The sequence below is a fragment of the Populus nigra genome, chromosome 16, assembly GCF_951802175.1.
Source record: "Populus nigra chromosome 16, ddPopNigr1.1, whole genome shotgun sequence".
Classification (NCBI taxonomy): Eukaryota; Viridiplantae; Streptophyta; class Magnoliopsida; order Malpighiales; family Salicaceae; genus Populus; species Populus nigra.
The window spans coordinates 10807452-10829814 of NC_084867.1; the positions used below are offsets into that span (position 1 = coordinate 10807452).

Consider the following 22363-nt stretch of genomic DNA (forward strand, 5'->3'; position numbering starts at 1 on the left):
AGTTATTTTATAAAAAGTACTTTTAGTTGTGGTTGGTTTGAAAAAATAGGTGTTTGGTTAAAACTGTGGTTGAAATTGAGGTTGAAGAAAAAGTAGTTTAATGTGTTTGGTTAAGAATGTTTTTGAAATTGAGGTTATAAAATAATTTTTAAAAATATATATTAATATTGATGGTTTTTAATTTAAATACTGTGGATTTAACTATTGCGGTAACATCATGAAATAAATCATACTTTATATATAAAAAAATTTATTGTTCTATTAAACTATCTACAATTCCATTACGTACAAAATTCATCCGACAAGAACTACAGTTTTCATAATTTTTTAGCGTGTAATAAAATTAGATAAAATATTATCATGTATAAAATTCACTCCAAACTAGTTTTTTTTAAATGTTAAAAAAAAACTTAACACACTAATAATAAAAAAAGAAAAAAGAAAAAAGAAAGTGTCCACGCAGTGCAAGTGAACAGTGCAAGAGAATTGCATTGTTCACTATTTTAAGTGAACAGTGCAATTCTCTTGCACTGTTCACATGAACAGTGCATCACTGCACTGTTCACGTTAATTGCACTGTTCAATGAACAGTGCAATTAACGTGAACAGCGGAAAAAAAAGTAAGAAATGGCTGCTTCTCCTTTCGTGCGTTGCTAACGCAGAAATTCAGTGGGGCCCAGTGAACAATAAACCAATTTTTTCCTTAATCAAACAGCTGCGAACTGCGTTTTAAATAAAACGCAGCCTCAGCCACAGAGCCAAACGGGCTCAAAAGCAGAACGCAGACTGCAGAATGCGAGCCAGCTCTCGTGGTTTTTGGACGACATGTCTTGATGGATTTGCGACTTGTCATTAATGAACTAGGCAACTTGTCGGTACAAATTCAATGTCACATGGTCCCCCCCCCCTTTTTTTTTCCGGCGAAGCCCCTTTTTTTTCCGGCGAAGGAAGACCATAAATTAATTGGACATATTAGAAGTTATGGGTTTACATATTAGCACCCTAAAAGAACACACCAATCCTAATTCTGCCACATCATACAAACAATAAACGACACCCAATCTATTTTGCCAAACGTCTCTGCATGAATGAATTTTTAATTTTCCCCGAAACAACATTGAAGTTATATTAGTATCGTTTTATATGTTGATTTTTTTTTTTACTTTACATGCTCTCGTATATATGAAGTGTCCAATGATTTGATGTTAAATTAAAGTTTAATGTTGTAAAATAAAATTTTTGGATGTAATTAAAAAACAACCTTTTTTCACTTTCATTGTAAAAAAAAAGTGTAGAAAACTATTTTTTAGTCTTTGAGTTTTCATTTTATGTATATTTTTTCCCTGCTATTTTAGATTTTTATATTTTGATCATAAATTTTATTTTTTCATGTTTAAGTCCATAGATGTCAAGAGATAAAAAAGAAGGTAGTGGAAAAAATATTAAGAAGATAAAAAGCATTCAACTATTGACATTCCAACAATAAAAAGATCAATGTTGATATCAATGAGTTCTTTTTAAATAAAAGAGTTCAGGAAAGTTAGTATGCTAGGAAAAATAGATCAAAATTCATGAATTTTATTTTGATTCAATTTAAATTATGACTTTTAAGCGGAATAAATAGTGTTTTAATTTTGAAAATGGCTTTATAGATATTTCTACGGTATTTTAGATTAAAATAAGTTAAATTTTAGATTTTTTGAATATGAAAATTCAAATTCCGACTTCTAATGCACTAGAAGCGGCACGTCATCCTTTCTATAAAAACATTAGTTTGGATAATGTGTCCTCTACCCATTAAAAAAGTAAAGTGTGTTAGCCCAAACTCTTTCTTTTATGTCATATGTGCAAATCGATCCTTCTAGACCTAAGTGTGTTTGCCATATTTATCTTTATCTTTAACTTTTTTATTTTAATTTTAGAATAAAATTAGATTTGTGAGGCCTCGCTACGCTGAAGATCAAAATATTTTTTATTGCTAAAAATAAAAAGGCTCAGGCGACTCAAGTTTTTTTTATATATAAAAAAAAGAATCATGGAAACTTATAAAAAAAGAAAGGTTAAAACAATAAGAAAGGTGATGAAGCTAAGATTCCAATCAATCAAATATGAAAGAACAAAAGTAAAAACTAAAAAAACCTGAGATAACCCGAGTTATTTTGAAAATAAATAAAAAATCCAACATAAAAAAAAAACAATAGAGCTTGGTCTTCAAATGAATAGATTTTGAATGGTGAAACTTAAAACACATGAGCTAAAAGAAAGAAAGAAAATCAAACAAGCCCAAAGGAACATCCTAAATTTAGGTTAATTTCTAAAACCCGCAACCTGTAAAATCCAAGATCTGGACTCGGTTAAAAAACTCAATTTCAAATCAATCTAATGTTGAAAGATGTAATTGAAAAGAACATTAATCTAAAAACTTTTTCAAAGTAAAAACAAAACACCAATAAAAAAAATAAGGATCAAATCTAACGTAAAAAAATTAAAGAAAGTTGAAATTGTATAAAAAATATATATGAAATAAAAAATAGCAAAAAAAAACAACAGGGACTAAATCTGGAAAATTAAAAAAATTAAAGGGGGTGAAATTGAAAAGGAATTTTAATTATATGAATTGTAAAAAACAATTCCAAAGGTTGGAATTAGGAAAAAAAATTAATAATTTAGTCAAAGAAAACTCAACATAGAATGAAAAATAAAAAGATCTGTGATAGCCAGGGTCATTTTAAAAATCAATAAAAAATTATATAGAAAGCAAGTAAATAAAAATAAAATAAACTCAGGCGAACCTTTTAAACTTAGGTTAACCTTTAAAACTTACAACTCGTGAAATCTTAGACCCGAGCGCAACCAAGCAGATCAATTCCTAATCAATTTAATGTTAAATGATGAAACCGAAAAATAACATAATGTGAAAAAAAATTCAAAGTAAAAAAAATAACAATTAAGAGAAAAGGGATAAAATCTGAAAAAAAAAATGGTGAAATCATAAAAACAATCAATTTAAAAAATGATCTCAAACAAAACAAACAGCAATAAAAAAATAAGGATCAAACCTTAAAGATAAAAAGAATAAAAGGGGAAGAAATGGAAAAATAATTCCAATTTTATAAATTACTCAAGATAAAATAATTATAATCAAAAGAAAATGAATCAAATACAAATGATTAACAAATTAAAGGGTCTTAGGATTTTTAAGGGGTAGATACAAAAACTTAGAAGGAGAGAGAGAAAAAATAATTGTTGACATTAAACCTATTCTTGAAATACGCGTTGCTCCATCATAGAAGGGACATTGAGAATATTCAAACACTGACATGAAAGATAATTTTTTATGATCAATAATATATTTTAAAATACAATATGCTAAAGATAATTTTATTAAGATAAAAAAAACACATTGTCCCAATGTCTAGTCCAAAAATTTTACGATTCAATGGTAATCTTCTACATACACTGTAATAATGAATAGTTTTTAGTGTTTTATATCTTATTACATGCTTGGTAATTTCTCTTTTCTCTTTAGGTTTTTGTTAATTATCTTTAAATAAATTTATTTAAATAATTTTTTTTATTATGCCATAGTTTTTTACGATAATATTATCAATTATTTTATAATTAATTTTATTTCTTATTTTCTTATAAACAAGTTGCAAGTTGTAACGGGCCTGATAATTCAGCTCAAATTTTGTTTCTGAAAAAATAAAGAAATGAAGGGAGGCACTTTATCCCTGTCAATATTTACAAAGCAGCGACATGTCATTCAGAATCTAAGCCCAAGCCTGCCTCCGACACTTGGAAAAACGAGAGGAGAGAAGCAAGAGGGCAAGGGTTTAAGCAGCGACATGTCATCCAAAATCTAAGCCCGAGCCTGCTTCCAACACTTAGAAAAACGAGAGGAGAGAAGCAAGCAAGGGTTTGTTTGCCTATCCCTCCCTCTAAGCAACATTTTCTTTTCCAGTAGCTTCGATTCCTAAATTGATTCATCCAGTAGAACAAAATCGAAATAGCAGAAGCATTAATCTGAAAGCAACAGGGAAAGGAGAAGAGCAGTAATTTAATCAGGTTTTTAAAGAGAAGACAGGTGAAGAAGATGAAGACGACAAAAGGAGGCAAAGTTATGAACCCTACGGATGCTTACCGTAAGGAGCTTCGTAAGAAGGAATTAAAACGGGTAATTTATTATTTTCACTTCAAATTCTATTATTATTATTATTATTTAAATTTAGGCTTCTATTTGTTTTCTATCGGTACGGTTATTTGTAAAATTTTCAAAAATCCACACAGTTTTTGAAATTTTTTATTCCATGAGAGTGTCAAATAAGGCTGATTTTTCCTGTTTGATGTAATAATTTTTCTGTTAATGGATTTGATATATTATTTTATTTGCTTATTATGTTATGGAAATTTAATAAAAAATATATTACAGAATTGCTGCCATTTTAGGTTGTGATTTAGTGATTTTTAAAATTTTCTGCCCTTGTGTTTGATTAACAGAACAAGAAGGAAAGAAAGAAGGTGAGAGAGGTGGGGATTTTGAAGAAGGATCCTGATGTGATCAAGGAGCAAATAGAGAAGTTGGATTTGATGAGTAAGTTTTTGTCTACTAATTATTTGAAAATCTATCTCATTTGATTACCTGCTGTAGCGCAATTTATTAGCCGTGTTGAATGAAACTTTGTTTCCTTTATTTTTTTGGGGTGAAATTGACTATAGTAGAGTGTATACATGTTATGCTGTATTTAGCTAATATGAATGTTTAAATATAGGTCTTATTTATAAATTGTATAGGCCATAAAATATTAAGATACAACAGCATAGAGAGAAGATGCTACCTTCAGTTTGATCTTGAATGCTAGACTCCTCCAAAGCTATGCTTTGATCTTATCTTATGCTAAATGCACATCATTGCTGCGTAGCCAATTTAATATTTCCCCTTCCTGCTGTTCTCTCTGACATTCCATAAACTCAAGTGCTGTTTTGGGCTGTTTAGCATCAGCTGCATGACCCTTGCAATGATAAGCATTGTGTAGTTTGTGAGAGTTTTGTACAATCATTTCTGCCTGTGTGTTCTTCTGTGTATAATCAAATGCACTGAACATAGAAAATCTATCTGTTATGGTTTATAATCAAATGCACTGAACGTAGAACATCTATCTGTTATGGTGTATAATCGACTCTAAATGTAGAACATTGATCTGTTATGGATTCTCTTTTTTCATGAAAGACAGTTTTTGGTTATTATGAAACATTGAAGCTTCTAGTTTGTCATTTTCTAAAAGTGAGCATGAAAGAAGATTTTCTTACAGTATATAGTTCTGAGCCACTCTGGTTGTTGTGGTAGCTTCCCTTTGGTATGCATCAGTTTCAACAACTGCTCTTCTTTTTGCTGCCTAGATGGTGTGCTCTAGACTATGCCTTTTCTACATCTAATTTGAAAATAAAGCTTGGTTTGGCAGCCTTTTCGATCTAAACTTGTTTGTATGCTGTTGATTGTTGCAGAGGCTGATGGTGCTTTAGACAAAGCAAGAAAACACAAAAAGAGACAACTTGAGGATACTCTTAGCCTTGTTATAAAGAAGAGAAGGGTAATGGTTATAATGCCATTTTTTCTGCTCCTCCTCCATTTGTTTTAGCTGTTCAAAAAATTAAAAGAGCAGTCAAGTAATTCAAGTTTGAAATGTTCAAGAATCTGGGAAATAACCTGCATTTCATGCATGGTATGCATATGCAATCATTGCACCTTTCATAATAGGTCAATGAATAGTTGAGAGCTTTAACATTTCTATATATATATGCATTTTTCAAATAACATCAGTTGTACTGCTGTGATAACCAGTTTTCTGTACTCTCTTGGACAGGAATATGAAGATAAAATGAAGGAGAAGGGTGAAACCCCTGTGATGTTCAGGTGAAGTAGCTTCTCTTATCCTATCCATTTCTGTTCTTGTCCATTAATCATTAGGGTTTACACGTCTTCCACCCATTGACAAACTGCATTTTTGTCCTCTGCTGCAGTCATTTGGGCCCTCTTCGAAGAAGGACATCTGCAGAAGAAGAAGAAAGAGCCAGGCATCCAAAGCCTGAAGTATGTCTGGCTGCCTTTAGTTTTACTTTTGTGAATTAGTTCTATTTGGTCTCTTATAATCACTCACCAAAAATTTATTATTGCAGGACTCTGTGTACTATCACCCTACTATGAATCCTACTGGAGCCCCACCACCTGGAAAGCCTCCCATGTATAAATCATCCATAGGTCCACCTCCTCTCATTTTTCAGCTTTATGATGTGTTGTTGGAATTATGTGGAATGTGCCTTTTCTAACTTGACTGTTGACTTTGGCCTGCAGGACCCCGGATTCCTTTATCTGGTGCTTCATCCTCCACAGCTGAACCAGAGGATGCTGCTTTAGTGGTACCTCCTCCCTTGCCAGAGAGCGGGGAATTAGGCCCTGGTGATGGCTCTGCTATACCTGCTTTGTTGCCCCTACCTCCTCCACCTCCATTGCCACCAATGCCTGCAGCTCCAAGTTTGGGCATGTCATTACCCCCACCCCCTTTACCCCCACCTCCTCCAGGTCCTCCTCCAAAGGATCAAGTTTCAAGTCACATCTCTCTTCCCCCACCTCCACCCCTCCAACAGTCTGCTCAACCGCCACCGCCACCTGGCACAAATGAAAGTGGGAGTGAGACCAATATATCTGCATTGTTAGATGAATCATCCTCCAAGGATAATGCTCAGGTGGGTTCTTTTACTTTCTTTATGCATGCTGTTAGAAGCGGCATAAACCTGTTAGAGACTTTACACTGCATGGATCTCCTGAAGCACAAGTTTTCAGAAGTTAATGGACAAAAAAGAAATGATTTGTACTTGGTGGACGGAAAAAACATTTGCATGTACTTGGTTGGCTAGCACCAACAAAAGGTGTATATACCCGGTTCAAATCTCAAACCAATCTAAAGATATGAAATGGATCTTCTTGTACTAATTTTAGTGTGGAATCAACTGTTTGTTTAATTGCAAACTAGTTACAATCAGAGAACTTCTAAAATTCCTTAACTGTTCAGAACTGCCAGTGCTCTGATTTCTCAAATGCTTTTCTAGAAGCCTTTTTTTTTTTAATCTTTTGCATAGGAAAAATTGTTCTAGGATTTTATTATGAAAGATCATTCTGGCTAATAGGACATCTTATTTCTCTCATATAGGTACCTGCTTCACTCCCTCCACCTCCTCCAATTGCAATGCAGCTGAAGTCTGCTAATAGTCTTTCTGAAGGCACTTCATCCGAAGCTGATGCCAATACTGCAGCAACTATGGATAACCCTAAAATGGTTCCTCCCCCACCTCCTCCTAGACAACAACCTCTAGCACCCGGACAAGCCTTGACTCCAAATTTACAGCCTGAAGTTTTACCCCCAGGCATATCACGTTTCCCCCCACCTCCACCTCCGCCAAATGTGCGGCCACCATTATCTTCTCCTGGAATTCCTGGACAAGTGGCTCCTCCAGGGGTGATGCTCCCATTAATTCCCAGACCTCCATATGGTCCTCCACCTGGACCTCCTCCAATGATGAGACCACCTCTACCACCTGGTCCTCCTCCATTCTTTCAAGAAGATGCTGCAAATAGGCCACATGTTCCTCAGAAACCATCTTATGTAAAATCTGCTGCATCCACTGTTGTTAAACGGCCGCTAGCGCAGCACACTCCAGAACTTACTGCTATGGTGAGTTTGATTTTTCCTTGTCAGTTCTCTTTTCCTTGTTCAAATTAAAAATTATGCTGCTCTGCCTGATCAGTGTACACTATAGAAGGAAAACATGTGTAGTTGCAATTTCTTTTCCTGCAAAAGTGCAACCACAATGCAGCACACTCCAGAATATATGGCTATAGTGAGTTTGATTCTCCCATCAGTTGTCTACTGTTAGAGTATCAATTGTTATTAATTTTCAATCCTTGGACAACTTCCTGATGTGACTGCTGACTAGTAACTATGATACGTGGACCCTGTCCTCGATTACACAAGGACAATTTTCATACTCCTTGTCCGTATAATCTTGTAGCACCAAGTTAGAATTAGCTAGAATATTGCCACATCCCTCACTTGTCTTTCTGCTTTGAAGCAACTTTATATTTCTCTGGAAGGGTAAACCTCGTTGTCTGTTCTAATCTAATTTCACCAAATTTCTTAAAAACTCAAGCCTAACTTTTGGTCTGCATTCAGGTTCCTGCCTCAGTTCGAGTGAGGAGAGAGGCTGCTATCCCTAAACCAAAACCAAAGGCTGTAACCTCGACAACAGCAGTAGCCACCAGGCCAGCAGCTCCAACCACTGTGAAGCCAGATTCAACCAACTCATCATCAGCTCCAAAGTCTAAGAGCATTGATGACTCATATACGGCCTTTTTAGAGGACATGAAAGCACTAGGTGCACTTGATAGTTAAGATCATTATATCCGGTGAGAGCATCAAAGGCAGGGGGCAGGGAACAAACGTGTACAGGCTACTGTGGTTGATCTGGGGCTTGAGCAGAAATATTTGGTGTTGCCATTGGCCTTGGTTCCGACACAACTGTTCTGTTCCGGAACATCTCATTGTATCATCAATGCTTCATTTTACTATTTCTGAAAATATTAAAACATCTTGATTACTGAGGTGGGTAACTCAGGCCAATTTTTCTTGAGCGACAATGGATATGTTAGCTTGGAGGATGGTGGAAGCTGTACTAGTTTTAAGATTAGTATTTGCTTAATCATTTCATTTGCTGTTCCTTTTCTAGTTTGGTCTCCGTTTACTCTTCATTTTCAACATTTGACAGAGGTGTATTTAAATTGTATGATGCCTCATTGATAAATCAGTTGCAGCAAGGACCTTGGTAACTGCCTGTTCTGCTCCTTTGTTGTTCTTTTGTCCCATTTCGCAAAGAAATCGCCTATATTTTGACTTCTAGTTTTGTCTCTCTTTTTTAAATTAAAATAATATTTATTTTATTTTATTTTTAACATTAATATATTAAAAAAATAAAAATAAAACATTAAAAAAATTAATTAAAAAAAAATCTCAAAATTTCATGAAACTCTGGTTACCCCCATAAAGGGTGAATAATTTTGGTCAAGAATAGAGATTAATTTTCATGTCGGCATATCTAACTACATGTTTTGAGTCGATTATCAATTATCTTTTAAAGAAGGCTAGTTCCTTATAGGTTCATCTTTCTTAGGCATATGTTCGCCTTTAGCTGAAATGAAGACACACACACATATATATATAGATGCACCCGGCATAATCACTGCCTGGGCCTTGATTACGTATTGGTTTCAAAAGAGAGGTCCTTCGCATGGGCTGGCCTGTAAAACAAACACACCACTATCTACTATTGGTGCTAGGGATAGTTATAATCACAACCTGTGGCATGCTTCCTCCACTAGCCAAACAGACGGGGCAGAAATTTTTGCAGAGATTGCCTTTTCTGCGTATAGAAAAGAGAGGGAAAAAAAGAAGGAATTAGGGAGCGATGGGGAAAGCTACAAGAATTACTCAGATTCTTTTCTTGATTTCACTTTTATCTAAGCAAATACTATCCCAGGTATACTAATCCTTAATTAATCTCATAGTACTTGTGTCTCTTCTGTGTCGTTTTGGCTGTGGAAAAAGTGATTTGATGACTTATTGAGATGTGATTGTTTCTGTATATTTGACAGCAGAGTTGTATTAGATATGATCTTGTAATGGGTTTTTGCTTCTTTTGATTTTAACCAGGTTTAGTCTTGAATTATTATCGAGTCAATTTTTTTCAGGCAATGTTTTTTTTAACTTATTTGATGGGAAATTGAAATTTTCGAGTTATGGATAGGCCCATTTGGACTATGAAATGATTGAGTTAAGTTAATTGTTTTTTGATTCTGTGTATGGTCTGTGGAGATCGTTTGTGTTAGTTGGTACTGTTTTTTAATGCACTGATTAAAAGTTGTGTTAATGATTTTAAAAATTGTTTGCTCGTGTTGGGTTTGTTTTTATCTCTGGCAGGATGTTGGAGAACATGTGGCTGCGAGGTTAGTGGATTGTTATTATTTATATAAGAGACATTGCTGTGATTTTGTTTTGAAGTTGCACGTCTAATGTTTGTTATTATGCTTGTGTTTAGAACTGTTAAGCAAGAAGAAGGGCATGCACACAAAGTACATTGCTCTAGAGAAAGAAGTAGGGCTGCCTGGCAAGCTATAGAGGAGGTAACAGGGATTATTTTGGTCTTGTGCGTGCTTTTTGAGATCAACACCTTGTGGAGATATCATTTGCGTAGCATATGTGATGTTGTTTATCCCTCCTTGTGGTGTAGTATCTGATGCCATTTGTGGAACGCGAGCAGTATCAGATTTTGAGTAAGTGTAGGCTTCATCCGAGCAATGATCTATTTAGGGACCAAGAGGAACACAAAATTCATGTGGACATAAATGAATGGAAGTGTGGATACTGTAAAAAACATTTCCGTGCTGAGAAGTATCTCGATCAACATTTTGACAACAGGCATTACAATCTCCTTAATATTGTATGTGGATTCTGGTCCCTTGTCTTCTTAAAGTGACTTTGATGCTTATTTTGCATGATGCTTCTTGTCTTCCTCTTTTTATTGTAAAGAATATTATATTGTGGATGATATTTGTTGGGGTGGGGGGTTGTAGAGGAAGGGTCATGGTGAAAGAAACGCTACAGATCTTAACAGAACTTTTAATGAACTCAGAGTGATGGCAAGTGCTTGGCTGATTTATGTGGAGCTTTGCATTGTGATTTCATGATGGATTCCAAGTCAACTAAGACCAAGTGCAATCCTGCTGCTGTTGCAAAGAATCGCCATCTTTGTGAGGTTGCTTCTGACTGCTGTCGTTTTCATCATGGACTCTGATTCTTTGCACTAATATCCATTGTACTTTGTACAGAGTCTTGCAGATAGCTGCTTTCCTCTCAATCAGGGCCCTTCAGCAAGTCGCCTGCATGGTAATGAAGATGCTATATAGTCTTTGTGCTTAATTTTTGTGACATCTTTTGTTATTGCGGACTGAATTCTTTTGTTCGTTCAAGAACCATGTCAGATGTCTAATACATGCACTTACGTTATTGCGGACTGAATTCTTTTATTTGTTCAAGAACCATGTCTGATGTCTAATACATGCACTGATTTCTCTTACTTTACAATGTTGTTCTCACTTGCAGAATTATTTTTGCACCAATTTTGTGATGCTCACACTTGCTCAGGGAACAAAAAACTTTTTCCTAAGGGTGGCAAGGTAATGCTTTTTTCTGCACAATAAGTTTAAACTAGACGGGCCACCTCAAAACTTAAAATTTTTTTGAAATGCATCCATGTTTCTAGCTGTTTTGTTCTTTCAGGCTTTATAAAAACTCTGAACCTACAAGTGAAGAGACCTAACCATAATTTGTGAGTCCTCTTTTGGATGCCAGAAGATTATAAACTATTGTACAATTGGTTTATGTTATATATCCACCAGAAAATTAATGTATCCTACATTCATGCTAGCCTGTCTTGTATTTTCTCCAGAAAAATAACCTGTAAATTATCTTTTGGATGTCAGAGGTAGAAGTTTTTTATGCTGAGCTTTTTGCTTACTTTCCTCCTCTTCTTATTTGTGCAGAAGAAAACAAGCGTATTCTACCTGGCTATTTCAATTCTGACTATGATGATGATCCCCCTATTCTATCTCATTGTTTATTTGCATCAAAGGTACCATTCTTAATTTGAGTATTTTTTTTTTCACTATTTTCTGACTTTAAGAAACAATTTCATAAACTTTTTATTCCTCTGCAGTGAAATGAGGAAAGGAACCCAAGAGCTAAGGAGAATCTCAAAAAGGAAGACAAAGCCGTCGTAGTTAGTGGTAATGTCTTTTTTGTCTTTTAGAGCTTTGCTGAGTAGAATTTAAGGTTTATCTTTGATAGTTAAATCATCATTAAGGTAATGACATTATTGATTGTCAATCAGTGGATCAAGCAGCTACTACGGAGTTTTTTTATTCATAGGAGTTATATTTGAAAACTCCCTACAGTTGACTACATAGTTACATTTGTGCTGATGTTTTGCCTTTTTGTTTTGGTCATGACACCGGTCATTGTTTTTGTTACATTGCTGCCATTAAGTTTAGCAGCCTGTTTTAACAACAGGTGGTGACTGTACTGTCTAACCTCTCTCCTCTTTGCCTCCCAATAGCAGGTTAGGCTCCTGGAATCACTATCTGATGAAGAAATGGAAGATGAGGATACGAAGATGAATGATTGTAAACAATTGTTGACTCTCCCCTTGAAGGGCCCTGTCCCCTGTGTAAATTTACAAGTCCTCTGAAGGTCTAAACCGATGGAGAAATGAATTGCATAAGAATATCTGCAGAGAGCTAAAACTCGGATGAATTTCCATCAAAATTATTGATGGCACCCATTACTCATGATAGGGGCATCAGTTGACAAAAACATGAATTGTATACAACTTGCTATTCAAATTGATCAACCATACTTTCAGTACTTTCGAATTGCATCCAATACAGAATGCCAGAAATTTGGACATGCTTGTATCATAAACCACCCCGCCCAAAAAAAAAAATTTATGTTTCTACGGTTTAAAATAATCGTTAGATGGGGGATCAGATATATTATTTTGCATATCAACTAAAAAGTTAGAAACTGTAGCTTGAAGCAAGCACAAAACTTGATTGCAAAACTCTTTAAGCTCCTGTGTAAACAGCTGCTTTTGTGCAACTATTAGCAGCAAGTGCTAAATTAGAGTTTTAGCTTATCTCGGGCAGTTTTCTTCTAAAGCTTCTATCCCTAACAACCTCCATGTTTCTTTCTTGCTTTTTCTGGCGTGGTAAGGAAATGTCAAATCATGAATATCCTTGATGGTCTAATTGCCCCTTTCTCCCATATAACTCGAAACAGTATTCTCTGCTTCTATCTCACCACCGTGTTTTATCTACTTCTGCCATATACAGAAGTCGAAACGTCATTCTCGATGCCATGTGTGCCCGAGACTCAAAGCAACATGGCATATCCCACAAGGGTTTTGCACCTCATTTACCTTTTGCCCACCACACAAGATTGCCAGAGAGAATGATGAACTGTTTTTGGTTTAAAAAAAAAATGCCATCCAGCCTCTGAGATCATCTGCAATGGATTCACTGTCAACAAGTTCCATGTTCTGCATAGGACTGCAGTTCCAGGGATCTATGACCCTAAATGCAAGTGATATCAATTCATTTTATAAAAGAAAACCGTCTGGATCCCTGAGCCGGATAAGCTAACCCCTTTGCAATCTCATCTTCATTCAGAACCAAGGTGTTGAATTCATCTGCAGTCATGGCTCTTCGCTCCTCATCCAACATGCTCTATGTAAGGTTGATAGACCTTGCAGAGAGAGTAAACAAGTGAGCCACCAAATACTTCTGCAAAAGACATCAAATCGAGGCCTCTTGCAGTTCTACGCTCCAATTCTCAAATCCACATGATCCCAAAATCTCAATTCCATCATAAACCTCCTTAACCCCATGCGCTTTCCCACAAGCTTTTAGCTACTCACAAGCCTGAACTCCTAAAGACACTCTATTCACACCCAACCCCATCAAATCCTCAACTTTCCTATCATCAAAAGTCCCAGGATCCATTTCCATAGATATCTCAGCACCCTCACAAGCCCCAAACTTCACTCTTAACGTATCCAAAATCGATGAAACCATCCTTGGAGACACCAGAGGAGTCCCACCACCAAAAAATACACAGTTTCAAGAGGCGGGCTGGTATCAAAACTCGACCTCGTCGAGCCTATTTCACGTTGAAGTAATTCAATATAGTTAGAAATTCGCAGGTCGGTTTCAGTTGGGTTTGTGGAGCCCAGAGCAACAATTGGGAAGTCACAGTAGTGGCAACGTTTGCGGCGGAAAGGGATTGTTGGGCTTGTCTGCATGTGTTGGAGGAGGGTAATATTGGTGAAATGTTGGTGGTGTGGTCAATGAGGCATTTTTGTAAACAGATTGTTGGGCTTGTCTGCATGTGTTGGTGATGATTGTCAGCCATGGAAGTTTTTTGGGCATGGTGGGAGCATTGGAGTAGTTTGATTGGGTTTCGATCAGTGGTGCTTGCTGACCAGCGCAAGAAAATCAGAGTTGAGAAATAGATTATCAATATTGGTAAAACTATTAAAAAGCAAATTATAAATCCTTCAAAAATTATTTGAAAATCAAACATGTTTGTTTAAGAATTCAATTTAATTTTTTGGGTTAAAAACCGAAGGGCTAAGACTTGGGAACTATCATAATTTTGATTGAGCATTTACTATAACTATTAAAATTGAATACAATAGCTGCATGCCAAAACTCAAAAGTAGTGTCAATGTATCCGATTCAGATCACCCGGTTTGTTTTATAATCCGGTGACCAAATATCTAATTCATTCGAGTTGATTTCAAAAACTGAATAGACAAGGATCCCGCTAACATTTTGAAATAACCAACAAGCACGCACACTTCTTTCCTGCAACTTTTGAAAACCATCTTCTTCCGTTTAAAGAATTTGGGCTTTTCTCAGGATATGTAACAAACTCAACTTAAGATCAAGGGAAGCAAGAAATTCTACGCCAGTACCTAGAATAACGTTACAAAATTTTAATGCATCACACGTTTAGGTTAAGAAAGGGATTTCACCATGTATGGCCCTTCAAGCTCGTAGCCCAATTTTCTATAGTAATGGCGGGTTCCTACTCCTGAAATAACAGCTATTTTGGTCGATCTATGCTCCTTGCGAGCAATCTGTTCTGCCTCTTCCATCAAAAGTGTACCATAACCCTGCCGGAGATACAAGTCAAAGTGGAAAATAATCCTGTAAGCAACTATTTTCCATGCTGAAGCATTTACACTACAGATTTAAGTAGTAACCCGGCAAATTGTTCCAAGAATCCTTGTTTCACCAATTGTTAATATAACGGCATTATTATGTTACCTGGTGTTGCAGCTTCTCTGCATCACGCCCATGAACAGGAACTGCAGTTCCATAAACATGAAGTTCACGAACAATAGAGCAATTCCCCGTAAGCTCAGGGCAAGTAACGTTGCGGCCACATTTTCGTAAGCGCAGTAACCCAACAAGAATATCCTGTGAGAAAAGGAGTTTCAGGAAAGTTCATACCAAGCAAAACTTCACCAATAAATTAAATTAACAATTAATCAGAACAAACTCTCTCGATTATTATCAACAAAAACTCCTTCAAGACATTCCAACAGATACTGCAAAATCCTATAAAGACTTCACTTCCCTCTCAATTACAGACAACAAAAACCCCTTTCAACATGCCAATCAATATTGCAGTCCTCAAGGGATTAAAGACCAATGATATATATAATAGAAAAAGAAAAAGGACCATTTTGGCAACAAACCATCCAATTCTCATCTACGCATAGATATGAGGATTTGCAGATAATAAAATATGCGGAGCGCTACACACGCAAGCCTGCCAACCGACCTGAACAGGCATGCACTCATGTATGCATAACATGTCCCAAAATACCTGGCGTGTATCCTCGTAGGAAAGAAATGTTTCCCAGCCTTCATTGGCAGTATAATCACGGCGAACGAGTTGAACTTCTTCTGGCTTAATCTTGTGATGAATATCCTATGGGCATAAAGAGGCGCTTGTTAGAATCTCAAAGTATCACAGCCAGTAGTAACAAACCTGACTTGATGGTAAATAACCTCTTCATTTACCTGGATTCCAGCCTCACGTGTACGGACATCACGGCATTTCAGGCCCAAGTCATCCATCCGAGCTAAGGCTAACTCCCTAAGATTTCCTTTCTCAACTCCAGATGTAACCAAAGGCATAGGAATATCCCTTTGAACTCTATAAACTCGCGTCCAAGGGGGTACCATGGCTAGGATCCTTGCTACAATATCTACAAGTTGCTCAGGTGGATAATTTCTGTACCTGCAAAATTGAATCAATTATAATCAGTCACTCTGCTTGAATCACATGCGAGCGCACAAAGAACAACAATGCTCTACCTGCCAGTTTTCCATAGCTCATAAAGCCCAGTTCCACGAATTACAAGTGTAGGATAAATTTTGAGCCCGTCAGCTCTAAAACAAGGACTCTCAAAGAACTCTCGAAAACTTTCCAAGTCCCTCTCAACCCCTACATTTGGAAGATCAGGCATCATATGAGCAACAACCTACAGTGGAGAAATATAGTGGAGACAAATAAGCAGAGGAAAAACATAACTAGATCACTAAGCAAAATACATAAAAGACACAAACATTTGTTGCATTGAGCATAAGCTTAAGGAAACAACCTGATATAAAAACAAATCCATGTTACAGTTAAAAAATGGCAGGTTTTTGAGTGAGAGCATGATGCATTTTCAAAACTGTTCACTGTTATCCAACTCAAAGAGAAACTAATCATGGAGGTAAAAGATGAGCATCATGTTACATGCCGTCTCAAATTCATTAAGATTACTTGCATTATATTACAGGGCACTGCACAGTCCACACCTTAAAACCAGCATCCTTTGCCAAGCAAAAACAATCAGCCACAGCAGCTACCGTGTGTCCTCTATTAGTGTCTCGAGCAACATCCTCATATGTACTTTGAACTCCAATCTCCAATCGTGTGCACCCATATGAAAGCATTTGGCGTAGATGAGGACCAAGACAATAATCTGGCCTCCTGATATATTAACAAGATAAACAACTTATTCTAGGAAAAACAAAATATAATGTTATTTGTGCACATTAAACCATCAGTACCAAGTAGAGTTTCCAAACACATTCTGACAATTGCTACTTGGAACCAGTTAGATTAAAGTGTAGGTTCAACTGTATAACATCGCAATTAATCACCTAAAACCATCACCCTTTTAATGTTCTCACATGTTCAGTACAACAGAGTAACGAAGACACCAGATGATATCTTCCAAACCAGGCAACACCCTAAGCCCTCGCACACCCCAAGAATCAGCATGTAGTTATTGAAACATTCTAGCTTCAGAACTTGAAGAAACAAGAAAACAATTTGGACAGTCATAATCATCTTAGATTTTTTTTGGGATTTAGTATATCAGTAAGAAAACTTATGCAAAGTCCAATTCACATCCAGCAATGTTCACATGGGAATGGGATTTTCCATTTTTTAAAAAAATCAGATGATGACTCACGTTTCAATCGTCATGCCAATGCACTTGGTTGCACCATGCTCAGAGTAGGCAACTGCCTCTTCAACATTGGCAGAAGTGTGCCCTGATAAAGCATCGTGAAGGTTCCTTATAAAGTAATCACGGTAATCTGCTGGCAATGACATGAAAGTACCACCCATTAATATGAACTCAACCTGAAAACATATAACACATTAATCAGAAGTTGGCTGTGGGTGCTTATGAACAAATCCGACCACTTAAAACAACAAAACCAAACACTTAATATAAAAGCAGAGAGCACTCAAACCTTATCCACGCTATGACCCAGTCTCTTAAGCTGATCAATCCTGCTTCTAGCCTGGACATATGGGTTATATCTGAAACCAAAAATAAAGCATGTAAATAAATGCTTTAATTATCATAAGAAAAGTTAAGTGTCAGATATCATGAAAAACATTAACCCCTTTATGATTGGCGAAAACAGAAATCAGTTAGTTAATGGCCCAGGCAATCTGCGAAGCTAATACTTCTAACCAGTCAACCTCACATGTATAACACAGAAATATACAACTACTCGTGTTCAAGTATCAAATTTTAAAAATCAAAATGGTCATATAGTAATTTCTTGATTTTGAAACTCAATGAAGACTGTATAAGAAATGACAAGGAAACATTTCCTTTTGCCTTTCATATTCACGGTTTTGGATAGATTGAAAAACATGTTGGTTGAAACCAGACGGTTGAACCTAAAGCGAGGCATCAGACATCGACATGTTAACCATCAAATCCAATTTCAATGCACTCTACCAAGCTACCTTCGTTCTTTATCACCAAGCACAGATAATTAAGCTATAATCTAGTTGCTTTGTGCAAAAACTGCACTTATGTGGAAAACAAAATAAAAAGGCACCATTTTAATCAATATGGTCGACTAAAACCCCAGAGAAGCTTCGAAGAACAAGCACATAAAATATGATACTTGTGCGAAAATCTCAATTCGAATCAAGCTCAGTGCAGTCTATTTATTGCACTATCTCGCATCAAGTTCTAAAATCAACAGAGAGACATTTACTGCACACAGCAAAAATTAAAGGCATTAAAAATTTAACCATACAGAAACTAATAAAAGATTAACTTCCTAATACTATATTTGCACCAGTTAATCAAAATAAGCTACAGAATAAATAAACTATCTTCTTCGACTAATCTACTATAATGACACTAAAAGTAATACAACTTCTCGAAAAGTCGAAGCATAGATAAATTACAATTCTGCTGCTGAAACCCTACCTAGCTCGAATCGCACGCATACTGGTAGGTTCATAACCAGTATACGACTGCGTACTGTACTCAAAATCTGAGTCCGGTCCACCAGGACAATACACACAAATATTCCCCGTCGTCGCGATATGCGGGCACCGGTGAGGCTTCGACATGACAGCAACAACTGCAATTCCTGATGCCGTGCGTACCGGTTTGGCTCGGAGTTTCGGTAGCAGTGACTCGCGGTCAGAATCCGGCAACGCTGCGATCATCTCGACGAGTTTTGGAGCACGTGCGAGGCCGTATTTGCGACATGCGGCAGATTTTAGTGCGTTAAGATCGACGGTTTGGTTTTTTCGTGAAAGGTCTACCATGGAATTGACGATTTCGGCTATGGCTCGGACTCTAGCTTCTTCTTCGGTTAGTCCGTGAGGTTGGTAACCGCCGCGACCAGGTCGCGGGAGTTTTCTGGTCTCGGTAATTACTGCAGTTGCCATTGGAGAGAAGGGGAGGAAGGGGAGAGGTGGGATGCGCGCTGAGAGGAAAGGGAAAAGAAGCACTCGATTCTGTTTAAGCCCGTTTGGTTGTGAGGAATAAGCTCCCCGTGTTTGGTAACCAGTAATTAAAATGGGAATGATAGGTTAGGCTCTGGTGTTGTTTCAGGAGGTGTTCGGCTTCCGCTGGAGTTTTTAAAAATTTTAAATTTTTTTATTTTAAATTAATTCTATTATTATTTTTATATGTTAATGTTAAAAATTAAAAAAAAATATTTGATGTATTTTTAAATAAAAAATATTTTTTTAAAAAAAATATATCACTGTTTTAGACACCTTTTACTGGCAATATTTTCATGTGGAGTAAATTAAATTGCTTTTTATGTATCATCAATATTAATTATATCTTTTTTAAAAAATGGTGATCCTAAGTGTTGAAATAAATTATGATGTTTTTCAAAACTTGATATGGAAGGCGGGCAAAACACAAGCTACACAACATGGAGCCGGGTGTTTTATTGAGCATGTATTGTGCACCCAGAGTCCCGAACTCATTTGACCGTTCACAACCTTCTTTTTCATTCCAGATTCCTGAAGGTTTTTTTTATTACTAAGTTGACATGATTTTATGTATTGATTTTTATACTTTTGATTATCCAGCATGTCATAAAAATATTATGATAATAAATTAAAAATCAGAATTTTAGGTTACTATTCGAGAATTGAAAGATGAATGACGAAGATTGACGTAAAAATTAATATATTTTTATTTAAAGCATAGGTTTAAAACCTTCAATTTGCTCCCTCGAGTTTTATTTTTGTGTATTTTATCCCTATTCTTCTAGTTTTTTTACATTTTGGATATAGATTTTATTTTTTGTTGTGTTTTGTCCCTGAAAGTTTAGAAATACAAGAGAAAGTTGCTGGAGAGTAAAGAGAAGATATAAAATGTTCAATCAGCCACGTCCTAGATATAAAAGTATTGATTTTGGTGATAATTGTTATAGGAGTGATCATTTTCGGTTCGGTTCGGTTTTTATCAAAAAAAAGTAACCAAACCGAAATTATTGTTTTTGAAAAAAAAACCGAAACCGGGTCAAACCGACCTGTTTCAGTTCGGTTCAGTTTTTTAAGGCAAAAACCGGTTCAAACCCGGTTTGGCTCAGTTTTTCCGGTTTTGGCTCAGTTTTTTTGTTTTGGCTCGGTTTTTTTGTTTTGGCTTGGTTTTTCTGATTTGGCTCGGTTTTTTTCTCATTTTTTCGGTTTCGGTTAGGTTTTTTGCTTATAAAACCGAACCGGCTGGTTTTTTCAAAATTTTAATTGGTTTTTTTCGGTTCGGTTATTTTTTTCCGGTTTTTTTGGTTTAATCAGTTTTTCAGTTTTTTTACTCACCCCTAATTGTTTCATTTTTAAAGAAGACTTCAATGAAAATTATGCTGAGAAAAGTAAGTTGGGACTCGTAAAGTTTTTTTTTATTCAGTTTAATTTTAGATTTTTAAAACGTTTAGATGACATTTTGAGGTCGAAAATAGATTTATTACGAGTCTTGCAGGGTTTTTTAAGAGGTTTTAATGCGAAAACAAATTAAAATTTAGGTTTTTATAGGTTTAAAAACTTGAACCCTGATTTTCTAATTATTAAATATAACTATAAATTAAAATAATAAACAAAACATCGTTTACTCATACAAACAACATGTAGTCTACTTTATTATATATAAAAAAAAACAATTTTTGATTTGTTTTGGATTTTTTAATTTAATTTTGAATTAATATTCTCCTCTTATTTTTTTTAATTATCTTGTTTAACTATTGTTTTCATAGTAATTAGTCTTTCAAAGGTTTCTAGAGTTTCACAATACCTTAAAAAGGTTACTGAGATTTACCTTGAAGTTTTTTTTTTAAAAAAAATTAAATAGATCAATGGTGTTTGTATAATGCATTTATAAGATCGAGAATTATATATTCTTAGCAACCAGACTAAACCTCAAAGATAAATACATGGTATATAAAATGAAAAGGATAGCGTATTTTTTTATTTTTTTTATGAAGATCAACTTCATGCTATAATTTTTAATTAACTTCTACAGATTTTTTAAATTATTATTTAATATATTTTAATTAATTGTATTAGACGCATACATTATCTTCCATTTTTTAATTAATAAATTTTATAATGCTAGAAAACGGATTCACAAAACCAGCACTTTATTCTCTTACATTATAGATTAGCCTGAATATTACCCACGACGTAGCACGTATACACAGGCTAGTTACTATAGAGAAAAAAAAGAAAGAATAATGTCTAGAAACCATTCACTTGATTTTGAAAAATTCAATTTCAAAAGAAATTTACATGTTATCACTTTTGCATAAGTTTTTTGGCGACGTAGATGAAAGAGTTTCTTTTCCTGAAAATGAGGCAGTAAATATTTTTAGTAGGGATGAGAAAAAAATTAAAAAATTGATCAAATTAAGAAAACTAAAAAAATTAAACTGTGAAAAAAATTAATTAAATCGATTAGAATTTTAAAAAAACCAACCGATTCGATTCGGTTTTAGTTTTATAAACCTGGAACCAAAAAAACTTGAAAAAAAACCAAATCAAACCGGAAAAAACCGAACCTAATTGGAAAAAACCGAACAACACTTAACAAAACTGAGCAAAACAAAAATAACTGAGGAAAATCGGAAAAACTAAGCCAAATCGGTTTGAATCAGTTTTTTCCTAAAATAACTGAACTGAAACCGGTCGGTTTGAACTAATTTCAATTTTTTTTCAAAAAAACTGATTTTAATTATTATTTTTTTATAAAAATCAAACCATAAATAGTTACTTCTAATTTTTAATCACCTTCTAGTGGAGCCTACTACTCTATAATCACCATCCTCGTCGGGGAGTGGCCCAAAAAAGAATTTGATTTATAAGATTGCTCGCTCAACTCATAGACTATTACATCAATTTTGATCAATTATTTTGTTTTATTAAAATAATATTATTTTATTTTAAAAAAACTTTCAATGTTGACCAAATATTATTCAACTCAAGTTTTATTAAGTCAACAGAGTCTTTAATTAACAAAATCATAATTTTTTAAAAAAAGATTAATTGAAACCATACTTAAATTAGACTCTGTATCACAAATAAACTAAATCAATTTGTTAGGTTAAAAGCTTGATTGGTATTATAGCAACAGTTGCTTTTTAAATTTTTTTGTTTTGTTTAGAAAGACATAAAAATTATGTTTTTATTTTTATTTTTAATATCAGTATATTAAAACAATCTAAATATATATATATAAATAATTTAAGATAAAGAAAATAATAAATTTTAATTTATTTTAAATTATTTTTAAAATATACAAATAAACAACTTCAAATGAAGGACAATAATTATATTTTATCGGTACTAAATATTATTTA

The 22363-nt window shown here is 34.9% G+C and overlaps 3 protein-coding genes and 1 pseudogene across 6 annotated transcripts; 2 read left to right on the forward strand and 2 right to left on the reverse strand.

Annotated features, from left to right (window-relative positions):
• Positions 1 to 3800: 3800 nt before the first annotated feature.
• LOC133676175 (protein EARLY FLOWERING 5-like) lies at positions 3801 to 8881 on the forward strand. Of its 2 annotated transcripts, XM_062097784.1 has the most exons (9): positions 3801 to 4177; positions 4501 to 4594; positions 5506 to 5591; positions 5865 to 5914; positions 6022 to 6091; positions 6178 to 6259; positions 6353 to 6744; positions 7209 to 7730; positions 8229 to 8881. In XM_062097784.1, the coding sequence occupies exons 1-9, from the start codon at positions 4097 to 4099 to the stop codon at positions 8445 to 8447; spliced, it is 1596 nt and encodes a 531-aa protein (XP_061953768.1). In that variant the 5' UTR covers positions 3801 to 4096; the 3' UTR covers positions 8448 to 8881. The 2 variants fall into 2 exon arrangements, with proteins under 2 accessions (XP_061953768.1, XP_061953769.1); XM_062097785.1 differs by lacking the exons at positions 3801 to 4177; positions 4501 to 4594; positions 5506 to 5591 and adding an exon at positions 5637 to 5723.
• A 451-nt stretch (positions 8882 to 9332) lies between these two features.
• Positions 9333 to 12530, forward strand: LOC133676181 (uncharacterized). Of its 3 annotated transcripts, none has more exons than XM_062097792.1 (10): positions 9336 to 9588; positions 10029 to 10054; positions 10147 to 10231; positions 10339 to 10548; positions 10741 to 10863; positions 10937 to 10994; positions 11211 to 11284; positions 11651 to 11739; positions 11824 to 11893; positions 12223 to 12530. In XM_062097792.1, exons 1-9 carry the CDS (start codon positions 9517 to 9519, stop codon positions 11885 to 11887), a joined length of 801 nt encoding a protein of 266 aa, XP_061953776.1. In that variant the 5' UTR covers positions 9336 to 9516; the 3' UTR covers positions 11888 to 11893; positions 12223 to 12530. The 3 variants fall into 3 exon arrangements, with proteins under 3 accessions (XP_061953777.1, XP_061953776.1, XP_061953775.1); XM_062097791.1 differs by having other exon boundaries at positions 9337 to 9588; positions 12226 to 12530; XM_062097793.1 differs by lacking the exons at positions 11651 to 11739; positions 11824 to 11893; positions 12223 to 12530 and adding an exon at positions 11388 to 11436 and having other exon boundaries at positions 9333 to 9588.
• Positions 12411 to 14279, reverse strand: LOC133676182 (uncharacterized; annotated as a pseudogene).
• Positions 14280 to 14382: 103 nt separating this feature from the next.
• On the reverse strand, positions 14383 to 19085 carry LOC133676180 (elongator complex protein 3-like). Its single transcript, XM_062097790.1, has 9 exons — positions 18475 to 19085; positions 17492 to 17561; positions 17206 to 17378; positions 16544 to 16718; positions 16055 to 16221; positions 15758 to 15977; positions 15561 to 15665; positions 14996 to 15148; positions 14383 to 14841 (listed from the first exon to the last, which is right to left on the reverse strand). The coding sequence occupies exons 1-9, from the start codon at positions 18942 to 18944 to the stop codon at positions 14683 to 14685; spliced, it is 1692 nt and encodes a 563-aa protein (XP_061953774.1). The 5' UTR covers positions 18945 to 19085; the 3' UTR covers positions 14383 to 14682.
• Between the last annotated feature and the right edge of the window lie 3278 nt (positions 19086 to 22363).